Genomic DNA, 16,573 nt, shown 5'->3' on the forward strand with positions numbered 1-16,573 from the left:
TTCAGGCGGCCACTTGCACAGTACCGAGCCGCAGTCCCGTGAAAAATTTCCAATATTTTTTTCGAATTTCCCCACAAAATTATTTCGCTTCAACTTAAAGAATTAACGTTAATTTGAAATAAGGCAATAACAAAACTGAACAACACGGGAGAAGTAAAATATAATGCATTCGACAATATTCTCAGGGTTGTTACTGCGCCGCCATCGAACTTCAGCAGTAGCAGTAGTCCGAGCTCTACGTGGATTAGCGACACCTGCGTCGTCGTTTTCCGTCCCATCAGAGTTTACGACTCGAACTCCGCCTTATGAGGCACTGTTAAATCGACTTGAGTCTGTTCGTCATATTCTGGGACGGCCGCTGACACTCGCGGAGAAAATTTTATATGCGCATGTCGTCGACCCTCAGGAAGCTTTCGAAGGACGGGACCCGAACAGTATTCGAGGCGAGGTGTATCTCAAGCTGAATCCTGATCGTGTTGCCATGCAGGATGCTTCTGCTCAGATGGCTTTGTTACAGTTTATGACATGCGGTATGAGTAGCACCGCAGTTCCTGCTTCAATACATTGCGATCACTTGATTGTCGGTAAGAATGGTGCACAGTCTGACCTGAAAGCTTCTATTGCAACGAATAAAGAGGTCTTTGACTTTTTACAGAGCTGCGCGACGAAATATGGAATCCAATTTTGGGGCCCTGGCTCAGGTATTATTCATCAGATTGTTTTGGAAAATTTCTCGGTACCCGGCTTGATGATGCTTGGAACCGACTCTCATACTCCGAACGCCGGCGGTCTTGGAGCAATTGCGATTGGAGTTGGCGGTGCTGATGCCGTCGATGCGTTGACTGGTACTCCGTGGGAATTGAAAGCGCCTAAGATTTTAGGAGTCAAGCTCACCGGCCGCTTAAATGCTTGGTCGGCTCCCAAGGATGTGATTACACATCTCGCCGGTAAATTAACGGTGCGAGGTGGAACTGGATACATCATCGAATACTTTGGCGAAGGTGTCGACAGTCTGTCATGTACTGGAATGGCAACGATTTGTAATATGGGTGCGGAGGTAGGCGCCACTACATCGACATTCCCATACACAGACTCGATGAGGCGATATCTCTATGCGACTCGCCGTGGACCTATTGCTGATGCTGCTTCGATTGTTAACGACGTATCGGGCTATCTCCAGTCAGATGCAGATGCAAAATATGATGAGATTGTGGAAGTTGATCTGGATACGCTCGAACCTCATATTAATGGACCATTTACCCCTGATCTGTCTACTCCCCTTAGCCAGTTTGGTTCTGCAGTTCAAAAAAATCAGTGGCCGGCCAAAGTTGCGGCTGGACTTATTGGTAGCTGCACTAATTCTTCGTATCAAGATATGTCGCGAGTAGCATCGATTGTCCGCCAAGCAGCTGAACGAGGAGTCAAGCCTAAAGTGCCTTTCTTCATTACTCCTGGCAGTGAACAGATTCGCGCGACTATTGAGACCGACGGATTCACTGATGTGTTTGTTGGTGCGGGCGCCAAAGTTCTCGCGAATGCTTGTGGGCCATGTATTGGACAATGGGCACGAGATGATATGCCAATGGGGGAGCCGAACGCAATTTTGACGAGTTTCAATCGGAACTTTCGAGCGCGAAACGACGGAAATCCTGCTACTATGAATTTTCTGACATCTCCTGAAATCGTTACGGCGATGATATACTCGGGCAACATGTCATTTAATCCATTGAAGGACAAACTTATAGATTCAAATGGTGATGAATTTTTGCTTGACCCTCCTCATGGAGATGAGCTCCCTCCAAATGGTTTTCAACAGGGTGATACTTCCTACCTCCCACCTATTGATCCTTCACCTGAGCCTGAGACTGTGGTAGCCGTTTCCCCGGACTCTGACCGTCTTGCTCTTCTCGAGCCTTTCGATGCATTCGACGGGAAAGAACTTAAACTTAGTGTACTTATGAAAGTTAAGGGCAAATGCACGACAGATCACATTTCCGCTGCAGGCGCCTGGTTGAAATATAAGGGTCATCTGGAAAACATTTCCAATAACACGCTTATTGGCGCGATGAACGAAGAAACAGGTGAAGTCAACAAAGCCTACGATTTTGATGGTACAGCGTATGGAATCCCCGAGTTAATGATTAAATGGAAAGGAGAAGGTCGTCCATGGGTTGTCCTGGCGGAAGATAACTATGGTGAAGGATCAGCTCGTGAACACGCTGCATTGAGTCCGCGATTTTTAAATGGCCGGATGATTCTTTGTAAATCATTTGCTCGAATCCATGAGACCAATTTGAAGAAGCAAGGCGTGCTGCCCCTCACCTTTGCCAACGAGGGAGATTACGACGCCATCGCAAGCTGCGACACGATCGAAACTCTGGATTTACTTCCCATGCTCGATTCGGATGGCAAAGCTGGCAACGGCGTTTTAAACATGAAGGCAACTAAACGAGATGGTTCTGAGCACTTTTTCAAGGCGAAGCACACGATGTCTAAAGATCAGATCGACTTTTTCAAAGCCGGTAGTGCTATCAACTACATTGGAAACCTGCGTAGACAGCAGGAACAACATTAATTCTCTGAACTATGCATTCTTTTTAATCCTTCTTGGCAGAAAGATCTACTTGTATATTTAATAGACGCATCATATCTTAATCAGCAAGTAAAAATTCGCGAACTAAACTGATCTCGCAGAATGATTTTGAATACCTAGTTCCTGCAAAAACGCAGAATTGCTAGGTTCACGACCTAGCAGAATCTTTAAACTTTCCATTTCATCTCTGGATCCTCCGGGTTTTAAAATCGCCAGCTGATACTCTTTTCCAGAAACTTGATTCATTGCATCAGCTTTGAACTTTGTATAGAAAATATCCGCCGCGAAAACCTCTGACCACAGATAGCCATAATAACCCGCATCATATCCGCCCATTAGATGACCAAAAGATGCATATCCATGGGTAATTTCCGATCCTTGATCAAGTAATGATATATCCTGCCGCATCGAATTCCATGCGTCTGCGATATTGATTGAACCATCAGATGTATGTAGCGTCAGATCGAACAGCGCGAAATGGAGCTGGCGCAGATTAAATAATCCACCATTAACATGCTTACTCTTTACGATTTTGGAAATCAAGTCGTCGGAAATAGATTCCCCGTCAATATAGTGTCCTGAGAGTCGCTTGAGTTCTTTGGGCTCCCAGCACCAAAATTCAAGCATTTGTGAAGGAGCCTCAACAAAATCTCGAGACACACGAGTACCATGGAAGCGCGAATATTCAGTCACAGATACAAGATTATGAATACCATGTCCGAGCTCGTGGAATAAAGTAACTACTTCATTATGTTTTAGGAGCGATGGCTTCGTAGGAGTTGGTTTGGAAAAATTACAGACAAGAGCTGTCACTGGATAACGTCGAGCGCCCTGTTCGTCCGTATATCCTGCCCAAATGTTGAAATTTGCCGCATGACCATATTTACCTTCACGAGGATGTAAATCAAAATACAGCCAGCCGACAAACTCAGAAGATTCAGGACGCCAGACTGCAAACTGCTTACAATCTGCATGCCAAACTGAACGCTGATCCTCGGAGGCCTCAGCAAATTGAAGTCCGAAAAGCTCTTCGAAAATGCCCAACATCCGCGCAATCGTAGTCTCGATCGGAAAATACTCGCTGATTTTCTCACTGTCAATATCGTACTCAGATTCAAGCAGCCGATTGTCATAGTATCTATAGTCCCAGACGTTAATCGAGTCATCAATAGGCAATCCCTTAGATTTCAGCTCAGCTTTCTTGAGTTCCTTCAAATGATCTATCTCCGCCTTACCGGCATCTGAAAGCTTGTTTCGCAGATCATTCAAAAAATCAAATGCTTTTTCCGGAGTTTTAGCCATTCGTTCTTCAAGAACATACGCAGCATGTGTCTTATAACCGAGTAAAGCAGCAATTTCCGCTCGCAATTTCACTGCCTTACCAAGTAAGTCGCAATTTGCAAGTGCTTTATTCTGATCCCCAACAAAAGCACGTCGTCGAGTCTCGGCTAATTTGGCATATTTCATGACAGGAACGACATCAGGATACTTGAATGTCATCTTACGCTTTCCTGAATCAATATCTTGTTCAAATTGAGATACTACTCCTTCTGGTACGCCATCTAGTTCTTGCTCAGTAAACCACACATGCTCAGTGTTTTCACCCAAGTTTGAACGATATTCTAATTCAAGCGCCGAAAGCTGCTTATTAAGATCTTTAAGTTTCTCGCGCTGCTCGGGAGGTAATGCTAAACCATCTCGAACGTAATCGAGGTGGATCTTATCTAGCAAGCGTTGGGATTCAGGTTTCAGCTCAGGGGACTGTTTCTTAACAGCATCGACGACTTTATACATGTCCTCTCGCATGGACATTTCAATCGCAAAATCCTAAGATATCAGCTCACATCCTAGAATAACCTCTACCGGTCCTTACTTACCCTATAAACCGCCTCCGCCTTCGAACTACTATCCCGAACGTCTTTGTTTGCACTTACGTTGTGATAGAACAGCAATTGACTTACAAGACCCGCTCTCGCTTGATCACTGTATACCATTTTCTTAATGACATTGTCAAAAGACGGATTTGGAGTCGCAGCAATCTCATCTCGCAAGGCTTTCCGAGACTTGATATGATCGTCGATTCCAGTCGCTATCTCCTCTGGAGTATGGTTCCATGAAGGCGCAAGAGGTGGATTCAGGGCTATACATTCGATCATTAGAATCCAAGCCAAGATTTAGTAAGATCAATGATTTCAAAAAAGACTATCATCAGAACACAAAAACATACTTGAAACCATGGTAGTCAATTGCCGCTCGCCGATATACCTGTTTACCGAGATAATCTGCTGGGCGGTAAAGCGACGACAGAACAAAGCAATTGGTGACGTCGTGATCGCGTAGACTGATTAGATTATTTTAAAAGAATCTAAAACGTAATCAGATAACCTGTGAGACTGCGATAGCTAATTCGGTGTTTGTTTGAATGATCTTTAACACTGTAACCTGGGTCACGTGTGGTACTTGTTCATAGGTAGAATCTTACATGAACTGCAACTAACCAAAACAATCCTCTAACTTTGTGGACTTCATACATTATATGTATTGTTTGGTTCATTACCGAAAGTACCAGAGAAAATCATTTTATCGATATTTGCATCTTCATATTAAAGAGCATCTCCATATTGAACCCCATTCGCATGTTCAAACGTTTCATATAACAGCTCAATCTCATTCTAGACACGTTGTACAGGATTTGTCAAGTCGTCCGCAAGATTTTACTTGCCAATCTAAATCCAGGCATTTTAACATCCTTGACAATTCAGAAGTTGTTATGTCTACGCAATAATTCAATTTCTGAATCGTACCACGAGTCTTCTGTAACATCAATACAACCCTAGATAAACAGAAGTTCAAGGTACTTTACGCTTCAAACTACCACTCTTAGTAACATTATGAATGGCTCATCGACAAAATATTTACTATCAAGCTATTATTTCTTGCTTCTATTTTGGCCTGACAAGATTTTAATTCATATTTTGAAAAGCCAGATCCGCAGTCTACAAGATCTCTGATCTCGAATGAGGGCTCAATATAGATTAGAATTCTTTGTTTTATAAACGAGAGTTTGAAAAAATTCCCTCTATCTGTTAGGCTATTAGCGACTTATAGGACTACAGCCATCAGATTACAGTTAACAGACTTTGACTCATTTAAGCCCCGACGAAACAGGCAAATTGTAATAGCCAAGTTTTCTCCACTAATAATGTTCGACCACACAGCAGAGCATACGTCTACATATTACTGATTATGATCCAAATCAGCGAAGAAATCAGGAATTTCAAAGTATTGTTTGCTTTCGAAGTTTCACTTCGGTTGTCTATGTATCTTCATATCCAACTTCGGTCAATGTCACGTCCGATATCAAGCTACTGAAGACAAGTCTATTACGTAAATAATATACTAGTTACATCGAACACTTTCCCTGTTTGCAATTACAGAATCATGATAGATGTATACTTAATCTGACACACCCAATTCCTCCAGAAACGCCTTATTGTTAGGATCCCGGCCGAGAAGTAGTCGCAAATCGTCCATCTCCTCTTTAGATCCGCCAGGCTTGAGAACTGTATCGCGATAGCGGAGACCATTGGTAGTATTCATTGGTTCATCAAGAAATTCCGAGTAAAAAATATCAGCTGCAAAAACCTGAGACCACAAATATCCATAGTAGCCTGCGTCATAACCGCCCATTAGATGGCCAAATGAACCATAGCCATATGTTGTCTCATTGCCTTGCTGCATGAGCGAAATATCCTGCCGCATCACGTTCCATTCTTTCGTGACATCAATATCACCTTCAGAGGTATGTAGGGTCATGTCAAACAAAGCAAAATGGAGCTGGCGTAGATTGGAAAGCGCACCATTGACATGCTTGCTTCGAACGATCTTTCTAATGAGTTCATCATCAATTGGCTTACTTTCGATATAATGGCTCGATAGAAACTTTAGTTCGTTAGGTTGCCAGCACCAATACTCAAGCATCTGTGAAGGAGCCTCCACAAAGTCCCGAGCTACGTTTGTTCCATGAAAACGGGCATATTTGGTCACTGATACAAGATCATGAATGCCATGTCCCAGCTCATGGAAAAAGGTTACCACTTCATCGTGCTTAAGCAATGAAGGCTTTTTTGCGCTTGGCTTAGAAAAGTTGCAGACTAGGGCGGTGACTGGATACACACGATTACCATCTCGGTCTGTATATCCAGGAGCCAAGTTGAAGTTTGCTGCGTGGCCATATTTACCCTCCCGAGGATGAAGATCAAAGTAAAGCCACCCAACAAAACTATCGCTTGTCTCTGCTGGATCCTTCTTCCAAACGGCGAATTGTTTGCAGTCCTCGTGCCAGACAGATCGTTCGTGTCCGGTGATCTCAATGAACTTAAGACAAAACAAAATGGAAAAAATTTGTAACATTTTCTCGATAGTGGACTGCATTGGAAAATATTCACTAATCTTTTGATCATCAACCTCATATTCCCTTTCAAGAAGCAAGCGATCAAAATATCGGAAGTCCCAGACGTTAAACACGCCTTCTTCGGAAGGAATACCACGTTCTGATTCATCTTGCTTCTTGAGCGCAAGTAATTTGCGGATTTCTGTCTGACCCCCTACACTCAGCTTATCTCTCAAATCATTGAGGAAATTCATTACTGTTTCAGGGGATTTTGCCATTCGGTCCTCTAAAACATAAGCTGCATGAGTTTTATATCCTAGTATGTTGGCAATTTCAGCTCGAACTTTGATCGCCTGGATCAACAAATCTGTGTTTTCCATAACTTTGTTTTGATCACCAACAAACGCGCGTCGCCTAGTTTCGGGGTCGCTTGCGTACTTCATGACAGGAAATAGATCCGGATACTTATATGTCATTTTGAACTTTCCGTCAACGACTTCGAATTGGGACACAACATCTTCAGGAACTCCAGCAAGCTCCTCCGAGGTAAATAGAATGAACCCCGTTTCTTCTCCTAAATTCTTACCGTATTGAACCTCTAGATTCGAAAGAGTTTTTTGCAGCCCTTTAAGCTTCTCTCTCTCATCTGCCGGAAGAGCTAAACCATTTCGAACAAAATCGAGATTGCTTTTTTCCAACAATCGGGTAGATTCAGCGTCCAGCTTAGGTTTAGAATTATATACCGTATTCACGACTTTGTAGAGATCTTCGCGTAATGAAGCTTCAATATCGAAATTACGATAAGCCTCCTCAGCTTTACTGCTACTGTCACGAATATCTTTACTGGCACTGATATGCTGATAAAAAGTGAGCTGGTTTAACAAGCCGGTCTTTTCGTTAGAAAAATCAGCCATGGTAGCCAACACGTTGTCAAAGGTCGGAGACTCAATAGCGGCCACTTGGTCATGAACTTTTTTGGACTCATCGATCAGCTTTGACATTTCACTTGTGATCTGGTCAGCTGAAAGAGCCCAGCTTGGCGGCGCCTGTGGAGGAACTATCGATCGAGCGTTAATTCTGTATTAAAGTCCAAAAAGAAACTTACCCAGTGATGCCATTGGTGACCGCGAGTTTGGCATAGAAGAAAACGGCAGCCGTCTAAGATACCCTGGACTACTTTGCAGTACTGGAGCAGAATAGAGTAAGGTGGCCGCTGCGAAGAAGCAAGCGGCGGTTAATCTTGAACGTATACGCAGAAAACGAGTTCTGGATCTGCTCGCCGCTGGTGATGATGAATAAAAGTTGCTGGTGATGATTGATTCGGCCGGTTCAGCGGTCAGGGCCGACGATGAAGAGGAACGGTGGGGTTGCGAACGAAGTCGGACAGGAGAGGACGATCGAGCCAGGATGAATTCGATAACGAAATAGATTAATCGAAATGCAACAATAGAGTATGACAAGACTTGCGCAACGTCTTGTTATGGGTAGAGCAAAGGTCTGACTGGCACTGACCAGGCTTACAGTCAACAAAATTCCAGATTTGGTGATGAATGGGGATTTTGGGACGGCGATCGATGATCAATTCTAGCTAATTCAAGCCCAACAGAAAGAGAACTAAAATTGGATAGTAAACAGACAATGTCGATCAGTCACGAACAATGTAACTGTAACAATATCGTTATTTAAAACACACTACATTATTCGAGCACTTTTATTTATATGGGAAGCATTGCTTTTGTTTTAGGCTATTCAGAATAACCCTGACTGATGATGAGATGATATATCGCCCTTATTCACTTTTCGGCCTGCTTGCTACTGCCCTTAGTTCTTCTACCCCATTAAGAACGTTTAGGAAAAGATAGTACCTCAAGTTTTTTGCGAAATGCTAACGATCTTCATCCACTTATTACTGCAGTACCATTGCATTCTCCAGCTTAAACTAACCCCTATCAAAGTCTACCAACCCTCATTTAAAACAGTAAACCTAAACTTATGAATCCGAAAAGATACATTGCGATAATAAACTACATCAGCAGTCTACAACAAATCTTGAAAGAAAAGGAAAAAAAAAGATAATCAACATCTAAACCCCTAAAATGCCATCTTTATTGTAATTAATACATAAACACTTGATCCACTCCTAGTTCCCCAAAAACACGCATGAAAAAACTTCCGAGAAAAAAGGTGAGAATAATAAAATAGAAGAAAAAGACCAAAAAGATCGGAAAAAGAAAAAATAAAATTCTATATATAAACGAGTTTTGATGTTAAAGGTATGGACGGGATGGTGCAAAAGTAACGTGCCCTCATAAATATACAATCTTAGAAAAGATTATACACTTTCAACATTGTTAAACCGCTTAGCACTGAACATCAGTGGTGGCACGGGAGTTGAGGAGAAGGGCGACAATAAGACCGTAAAGACCCAAAACTTCAGCGAAAATGAGAATAAGAATCATTCCGACGAAAAGACGGGGCTGCTGGGCGGTTCCGCGGACACCAGCATCACCGACAATGCCGATGGCAAAACCAGCAGCAAGACCAGCAAGACCGACAGAGAGACCAGCACCAAGCTGAATGAAGCCAGAGTAGAGAGCCTCGTTCTGGATAAGACCATCAGAGACAAGGACGGAGACGACGAGACCGTAGATGGCAATGATACCAGCCATAATGACAGGAACAATGTTCTTGATGATCAAGTCAGGGCGGAGGACAGCAGTAGCGCAGATACCGACACCAGACTTAGCAGTACCGTAGGAGGCACCGAAGGAGGTGAAAACAATGGAAGCGGTGGCTCCCATAGCACCGAAGAAGGGCTAGAAAATATTAGCATCCATGATATCAAAACTCTGAAGACTATGAAATCAAGGAAGAAAATAATATGAAAACTTGCACGATAACAAACCACACAAGACAAACATAAAACTTCACTCTCACGAATCCCTCTCTCCTATTCCAAAATCCTCCTCTTCACAAAGCAAACCAAATGAACACAAAATGATAAGCACTCCGATAAGGAAAACAAATATATCCAATGGAAAGCTCGCTAGCAGCAGAATATGAAGCGATCGTGATTCGAATTGATTAGGGAAAAGAAATACATACAGCATAGACGGGGCTATGTGAGTGTTAGTCGCTATCTCTCAAAATTCACAATCGGAACCAATTTAAAAGCTGATATCCTAAAAAAAACTGAAGAAAAAAACATACCAAAGCTCAGTAGGGGCGGCCATTTCTAATAAATTTAAAAGAAATAAGGAAATAAAAAAAATGCGTGTGGAAAACGAGGTTTAACAGAGCGACAGAGCGACAACGAAGGAAGAAAGGATGGGAAAAGTGGACATGCGGGCAGGGGACACACTAAATATCGCTCGCCGGCCTGCGGACAGTGGGAGAGAGGACCTTCCTTGATAGGGCTAGTCTACCTAAGAATTTCCTTAAACAGTTTAGCGCAAATGCTGGACACAAGCTGCACTGGGCGATATGATTGGCCTTGCCGGTAGTCGTGATTTCAGTTACGCTTGGTATGGCCTGTCGTACTGGAGTCTACGCAGCCTGCCAGCTATCTAGGAGAATCAGACGGGCGGCCAGCGGCCAGCGGGCAGGCTCAGCCCTAACCACGAATTGTAGCTGCTTATCTGCTCTATCTATTGCACCTGCGCGGACGTCGAACTTACGATGAGTAGCAAGACGAAGGGGTTGATGGTTTGAGGGTTGATTAATCAGAGGTTTGATTTGGGGATTGTGCGAGTTCTGCAGTAGTTGGCTGACGGGTCATACTACGAAGGCAACAATTAGTTCAGTTTAGCATTGCAGTATTACTCTGTTCTAGAGCCATGATTAGCATGCTGGATCCAACTATATTATATTTTCCTTGAGATCTATCTCCAATCCGATAAGTTGAATACTGCCATATATCATACCAATTTATTTCGCGTAGTTGCAACTATTGTCGACTAATGCAAAGTGTTCTCTGCATCCATCGGCATGTTATTTCTACTCAGACAAGTGATCGCGCGTTCACTATTGTGTGCCTTGCGCCTTATTCGTTCCCTCCGCCATCCTCTAATCGGTCTGAGTTGCTGCATAACCGTAGATCAACATTTCTCTCATACCAGCAGCACCTTGGAGTGTAGAAACGAGTGCCTTGCTTGGGTCTCGTAGCCAACAAATTTAAGTTCTCTATAAGCGATACAAATTGGCTTTTGCTGGCTTTTGTAGCAGCTTTCAACACAAATCCCTTTGACAGTGACATCTAAAAAAATTTGAAGTTCATCAGTTCGGTTGAAATGGATTCATTGCAAACCAATATTTTAATCATTTCACTTGATTTTCCATCCTTTCAGTTCATCAAGGGCGAGCCTCGTTGCAAGGAACCCTTGTTATACAATCTTTGATATTTCAACTTTTTTATTTTGTTTAACACAATCTGATCATTATGTCCGCCCCAAATCCCAAAGGTAAGTAGTCGTTGGTTACTACCTTTCTTCTTTTGCTTTCGTTTTTCATGAGACCTAATTTCAGCAGCTTTTCCCCTTGCAGATGCTGCTCTTACTCAGCAGATATTGGATCTTACTCAACAGTCAAGCCATTACCACCAGCTGAAGAAAGGTGCCAATGAAGGTAAGCTCTGACTACATCAGTACTATGGTTGCTACTCGAATTTATCATCGAAAAAGCAAATTAGTATCATTCATATAAGCGCATGGTACAAACTAACATCATTTAGCAACGAAAACGCTCAACCGTGGTATTAGCGAATTCATTATCATGGCGGCCGATACTGAGCCTATAGAGATTATTCTCCATCTTCCTCTTCTTTGTGAGGACAAAAATGTCCCTTACGTTTTTGTTCCATCTAAAGTTGCACTGGGTCGTGCTTGCGGTGTCACCCGTCCAGTTATTGCTGCTTCTATTACTTCTAATGACGCTAGCCAGCTCAACAGCCAAATCATTGCGATCAAAGACAAGATCGAACGTCTACTCATTTAATCGCTGTACATTAGTCATCTCTATTGCTTTGAATTACTTTGTCGCAGATTTTATCTCCAATACACGATTTAGAATATTCTTGCGCTTATTTAGATACGTAGTGTTTTATTTTAATTCTCTCTTAATTTGTGTAAAGAAAGTAGTCATCTTGCAATGACTAGGCCGTGGCGTCCGGGGAAGCCCGCGCGGCTCTCTCTGCAATATTCCTGCCAACGCTGCAGAGAGGACCTTTCTCCCGGACTACTAACAGCATCACCGTTCTTTGATTACAACTATCTGAGCGGGTCTGATTGGCTTATCAGTTATATTTTCGAGCTTACTCTTATAGGGCTTACTTGCTCACGTTGTACTTGATCTTTAACTTAGCTGAATACTTTTTTGTAATTGCTAGGACTTATATCTTTAACAGGTGTCTCTAGACCTCGGTATAGCGCAGTCCCCTCTGTCCGAACTTTCTTGATTTAGAGTCCCACTCATGTCGTCTCCAAATCCAGATACTCCGTTATCGAGACCTCAGCATAAAAGAACAGACTCTCTAGATTTGCTTTCTCCTACACAATCTTTTGTTGGATCTATAGACAACATTTCTAGTCTTGACGCTGCTGCTGTTTCCTCAGACGACGAGGCACCAGATCCCCACAAGCGCACCTCACACCCGCCGCCAACTGTTCCGCGTCAAAACACGCTTTCGAGAATTTCACAGAGCTATCGCTTTGGAAATAATCTGGTAACTAATCGCTCTGAATACCGGTTTCTTCATGCCAGTCATGACGATGAATATTATGACCATCCCGATCATACACATGATTCGCTTTCGGTCACTTCGGAAGATGAACTTGCTCATATGGCCATGTCTAACAGGCGAAGATATGTTTAGTAAGGTTTTTGAGTTAGTTGATTAGACGATAATTTCCTAACATTAATTTTAGCGCTACCATTGCACTTGTGATTGTGCTAGTTTCATTTGTTGTTAATACCGAGGCAATGACTTATGTGGCTCAAGATCTTCATTATCAGAAGCCAATTTTTGTTTTATATATTACGCATTCGTCTTGGATGCTTCTATGGCCACTTCAAGTGGGTGTTTTATGGCTGATTTCTCCCCGGCATTCTCTGCGTGACGTTGTTCACAAGCACAATAGTATTACAGCTTCCACAATGCAGTTAATTGCAGATCACAATCACTCCAAAGCCTCGGCTGTGACCTACATGTTCACTTGTAGTGGAATTTTGTGCATCCTGATGGCATTGGCTGCTAGTACCTGGTATATCGCCGTGAATCTCACAACACCAGGTGATGTTACTGCAATTTACAACTGCTCAGCTTTCTTTGCTTACGCGTTTTCTATCCCACTATTGCACGAAAGGTTTAGCTGGACTAAAGTTCTCAGTGTTTTTCTTGCTTTATGCGGTGTAATGATTGTTGCTTATGGCGATAGAGTCGTGTACAGACACCGCGATGCTCCACCCGTTGGAGCAACTGCCAATGAAAATGACATCGACAGTAGCAATCGCTTTTTTGGAAATATTATCATAGGATTTGGTGCCGTTCTGTACGGACTCTATGAGGTTGTCTATAAGCGATATTTATGTCCAGAGAACTCACTATCTCCTCGAAGATCTACCATTTTTGCAAACGTTGTTGGAGCCACTATAGGATTATTGTCGTTCTTGATGCTCTGGGTCATTTTACCAGTTTTACATTACTTTGATCTGGAGAAATTCGAGCTACCAGATTCCACTGCTGCCTTCTACATTTCCATATCGGTCACAGCTAATATGATTTTCTCTGGAAGCTTTCTGATTCTCATGTCCTTGACTTCACCTATTTTGTCTAGCGTTGCTTCGTTGCTTACGATTTTTTTGGTAGCAGTAACAGACTGGTTTCTGTTTTCGACTCCTTTAAGTCTTGGTTCCGTGATTGGAGGTGCAGTAGTGATGATTGCATTTGCATTATTAGCATTTGCATGCTGGAAAGAGTTCCACGAAGCTGATGAAGAGGCATTGGAGGGTGACCCAACATTTGTTGCAGTTAGTCAACCGCGTTCTCAATGGCAGCCTAGACGTTCAATCATAGAGAGTGCCTAGACTGGGTAATATGGTCAAGTTTTAAATAGGTCAGCAATATTTAATTTCTATATGTTTTTTGTACAATAGAGTAAAGTGGTTATGTTTGGTATATAAACTTCGGGGTGATTTTTACTGAAATTTTGATGTCCATATTTTGTTCCAAATATTATTTGTAATTGACTATCGAATGTGTTGCAGTAGTCCAAGCGAGTGCTAGATTAGTGGAGAGTGAAATGTTTAGTATCTGGATACGCCATAGAGATGTAGGAAGTATGGCACTTATGCAGGATGGTCGTCAGTCTACTGCGGCCCAGTATGACAGTGAAATCAAGCGTAATTTGGAATCAAGCGGGTAAATTAACAAGCCTGTCATAAGATATTTGAACCATTTATCGTATTGATTTCAGCGAGGACATTTCACGATCATGGCCGAGCAACCAATTGGTATGTGATGTTGTTTTTGGTGCTTTGCTTCGGGAATATTGCCTTTCATGATCCGTTGAAAGGGATGTCGGCAAATGCCTGGCTGCCCAATTCCCGAATCAAAGATATCAGTTACAGTTTCAATGGGATATAAATCATATTTTATTTAATATACTAAAACTGTTGTTTCAATAATAGTCCTCGATCAAGGTACCGGTTTCGTCAAGATCGGGCGCGGTGGTACTAATGCGCCTGACCATACTTTCCCCTCGATTGTCGGTCGACCTATTCTTCGCGCAGAGGAGCGGACTGGCAATGTTGAAATCAAAGATATCATGGCTGGTGATGATGCTAGTGCTGTCCGAACAATGCTTCAAATTTCATATCCAGTACGTTAGAATATTGAATGACGATGTGGATCTATTCTAATTTCATATTTAGATGGAAAATGGTATAATCAAGAACTGGGAAGACATGGGTTACCTCTGGGATTACGCATTTTATGAACGCATGAAAATTGATCCAACAGGCCGTAAAGTTCTTTTGACAGAGCCTCCAATGAATCCAATCAGCAACAGAGAGAAAATGGTTGATACGATGTTTGAAAAGTACAATTTTGGTGGTGTTTACGTAGCCATTCAAGCCGTTCTTGCACTTTATGCTCAAGGTATGGTAACTTTATTTGCATGGTTACAGTTGAGTTGGTGTTAAAACTTTATTAATCAGGTCTTTCTTCTGGTGTGGTCGTTGATTCGGGTGATGGTGTCACTCATATTGTTCCCGTTTATGAATCCGTGGTTCTGAATCATCTTACGCGCCGTCTCGATGTTGCTGGCCGAGATGTTACACGCCAGTTAATCAGTCTGTTGCTACGTCGTGGCTATGCATTTAACCGTACTGCCGATTTCGAGACTGTCCGACAGATCAAGGAGAAAGTGTGTTACGTCAGCTACGACCTCGACCTAGATACTAAACTTTCTGAGGAAACGACCGTACTGGTTGAATCCTACACACTTCCAGATGGTCGCACTATTAAAATTGGTTCTGAAAGATTTGAAGCTCCGGAGTGTTTGTTCCAGCCTAGTCTTGTCGATGTTGAGCAACCCGGTATGGCCGAATTTCTGTTCAACACTATTCAGGCCGCGGATGTTGATGTTCGTTCCAGTCTCTATAAGGCTATTGTCCTCTCTGGTGGTTCAAGCATGTATCCCGGACTACCAAGTCGACTTGAGAAAGAACTCAAGCAACTTTGGTTGACCAAAGTCCTTAATGGAGATCCTTCGCGACTGAGTAAGTTTAAAGTCAGGATTGAAGACCCTCCACGACGACGCCATATGGTTTTCTTGGGCGGAGCTGTTCTTGCAAATATTATGGCTGATAAGGAACATATGTGGATCTCAAAACAAGAGTGGGAAGAGCAAGGTCCTCGAGTTCTAGAGAAGCTTGGTCCTCGATAAGTAGCTGACATCATCTACACTTTCTTACCTTTAGCCACAACTGTTCCGATGGGAAAGTAGGAGCATCAAAAGATAAAGGAGAAAGAAGTAGTATCTGTCATGCTCGAATCAAATATTATCTAGAACTTTCAAATTATGTAAAAGTACTTTCACTATCCAATTTGCCACTGAGTCGACTATCTTGTTATATCTTCAATTTTATGACCGTTCTTTGTATCTCCTCGTCGTTGGATTTTCAATCTTGATTTTTATTTTCACTGATTTCTTTCTCCGTCTTATGATTTTATTGCTCTTTAGTTTAGATCATTGAAGTTCTTGGAAAATTCGTATAGCTCTACAGAGTTGCATGCCTTCTCCATACTTGCCGTCAATTTCGCACTACGAAATAAAAATCTGATTTGCCGAATTTGAAATTAGTTTAAATTCAAACTTTTGCAGATAAAATAAATAGAATAAAAATCATGAAACAATTTGAGAATGAAAAAAACCTCCGAAACGGGGAATTGAACCCCGATTTGCCCGGTGAGAGCGGACCGTGCTAGCCATTACACTATTTCGGATGAACTTATATACTCTGACTAGATATACATATATGACGTAATACAATAAAGTGCCAGGTTCATTTGCTAATATAGAGAAGGTTCT

General features: G+C 42.4%; 7 protein-coding genes and 1 non-coding gene across 8 annotated transcripts; 4 read left to right on the plus strand and 4 right to left on the minus strand.

Moving 5' to 3' along the window:
• Positions 1-30: 30 nt before the first annotated feature.
• On the plus strand, positions 31-2,655 carry V1516DRAFT_670318 (aconitase family-domain-containing protein). Its single transcript, XM_066921334.1, has one exon. It carries the CDS (start codon positions 164-166, stop codon positions 2,573-2,575), a length of 2,412 nt encoding a protein of 803 aa, XP_066778692.1. The 5' UTR covers positions 31-163; the 3' UTR covers positions 2,576-2,655.
• V1516DRAFT_670319 (uncharacterized protein) lies at positions 2,578-5,070 on the minus strand. The gene is made up of 3 exons (XM_066921335.1): positions 4,821-5,070; positions 4,471-4,733; positions 2,578-4,420 (listed from the first exon to the last, which is right to left on the minus strand). Exons 1-3 carry the CDS (start codon positions 4,828-4,830, stop codon positions 2,678-2,680), a joined length of 2,016 nt encoding a protein of 671 aa, XP_066778693.1. The 5' UTR covers positions 4,831-5,070; the 3' UTR covers positions 2,578-2,677.
• Positions 5,071-6,049: 979 nt separating this feature from the next.
• V1516DRAFT_662495 (uncharacterized protein) lies at positions 6,050-8,104 on the minus strand (the record flags this gene model as incomplete). The annotated part of the gene is made up of 2 exons (XM_066920445.1): positions 6,050-8,043; positions 8,092-8,104. The coding sequence occupies 2 exons, from the start codon at positions 8,102-8,104 to the stop codon at positions 6,050-6,052; spliced, it is 2,007 nt and encodes a 668-aa protein (XP_066778694.1).
• Positions 8,105-9,346: 1,242 nt separating this feature from the next.
• Positions 9,347-10,219, minus strand: V1516DRAFT_662496 (V-ATPase proteolipid subunit C-like domain-containing protein; the record flags this gene model as incomplete). The annotated part of the gene is made up of 3 exons (XM_066920446.1): positions 9,347-9,802; positions 10,092-10,104; positions 10,197-10,219. 3 exons carry the CDS (start codon positions 10,217-10,219, stop codon positions 9,347-9,349), a joined length of 492 nt encoding a protein of 163 aa, XP_066778695.1.
• Positions 10,220-11,296: 1,077 nt separating this feature from the next.
• Positions 11,297-12,066, plus strand: V1516DRAFT_670333 (50S ribosomal protein L30e-like protein). The gene is made up of 3 exons (XM_066921336.1): positions 11,297-11,446; positions 11,514-11,609; positions 11,716-12,066. Exons 1-3 carry the CDS (start codon positions 11,425-11,427, stop codon positions 11,976-11,978), a joined length of 381 nt encoding a protein of 126 aa, XP_066778696.1. The 5' UTR covers positions 11,297-11,424; the 3' UTR covers positions 11,979-12,066.
• A 75-nt stretch (positions 12,067-12,141) lies between these two features.
• V1516DRAFT_633400 (uncharacterized protein) lies at positions 12,142-14,415 on the plus strand. The gene is made up of 2 exons (XM_066919978.1): positions 12,142-12,854; positions 12,908-14,415. Exons 1-2 carry the CDS (start codon positions 12,454-12,456, stop codon positions 14,064-14,066), a joined length of 1,560 nt encoding a protein of 519 aa, XP_066778697.1. The 5' UTR covers positions 12,142-12,453; the 3' UTR covers positions 14,067-14,415.
• V1516DRAFT_670337 (actin family) lies at positions 14,403-16,396 on the plus strand. Its single transcript, XM_066921337.1, has 4 exons — positions 14,403-14,492; positions 14,670-14,860; positions 14,913-15,138; positions 15,198-16,396. The coding sequence occupies exons 1-4, from the start codon at positions 14,474-14,476 to the stop codon at positions 15,926-15,928; spliced, it is 1,167 nt and encodes a 388-aa protein (XP_066778698.1). The 5' UTR covers positions 14,403-14,473; the 3' UTR covers positions 15,929-16,396.
• A 20-nt stretch (positions 16,397-16,416) lies between these two features.
• On the minus strand, positions 16,417-16,488 carry V1516DRAFT_t22. The gene has a single exon. It is a non-coding gene; the product is annotated as a tRNA-Glu (tRNA).
• Between the last annotated feature and the right edge of the window lie 85 nt (positions 16,489-16,573).

The sequence above is a fragment of the Lipomyces oligophaga genome (genome assembly GCF_038497815.1).
Source record: "Lipomyces oligophaga strain CBS 7107 unplaced genomic scaffold V1516scaffold_2, whole genome shotgun sequence".
Taxonomy (NCBI): Eukaryota; Fungi; Ascomycota; class Lipomycetes; order Lipomycetales; family Lipomycetaceae; genus Lipomyces; species [Lipomyces] oligophaga.

Bases quoted from the DNA above. Each gene is read 5' to 3' on its own strand.
- V1516DRAFT_670318 (XM_066921334.1), top strand. From the start codon at position 164: ATGCATTCGACAATATTCTCAGGGTTGTTACTGCGCCGCCATCGAACT.
- V1516DRAFT_670319 (XM_066921335.1), bottom strand. The intron at 4,421-4,470 runs GTAAGTAAGGAC...CTGATATCTTAG, and splicing joins AGGCGGAGGCGGTTTATAGG to GATTTTGCGATTGAAATGTC.
- V1516DRAFT_670333 (XM_066921336.1), top strand. From the start codon at position 11,425: ATGTCCGCCCCAAATCCCAAAG. The intron at 11,447-11,513 runs GTAAGTAGTCGT...TAATTTCAGCAG, and splicing joins GTCCGCCCCAAATCCCAAAG to CTTTTCCCCTTGCAGATGCT. The intron at 11,610-11,715 runs GTAAGCTCTGAC...AACATCATTTAG, and splicing joins GAAGAAAGGTGCCAATGAAG to CAACGAAAACGCTCAACCGT.
- V1516DRAFT_633400 (XM_066919978.1), top strand. From the start codon at position 12,454: ATGTCGTCTCCAAATCCAGATACTCCGTTATCGAGACCTCAGCATAAA. The intron at 12,855-12,907 runs GTAAGGTTTTTG...CATTAATTTTAG, and splicing joins AACAGGCGAAGATATGTTTA to CGCTACCATTGCACTTGTGA.
- V1516DRAFT_670337 (XM_066921337.1), top strand. The intron at 14,861-14,912 runs GTACGTTAGAAT...TTTCATATTTAG, and splicing joins TGCTTCAAATTTCATATCCA to ATGGAAAATGGTATAATCAA. The intron at 15,139-15,197 runs GTATGGTAACTT...TTTATTAATCAG, and splicing joins TCTTGCACTTTATGCTCAAG to GTCTTTCTTCTGGTGTGGTC.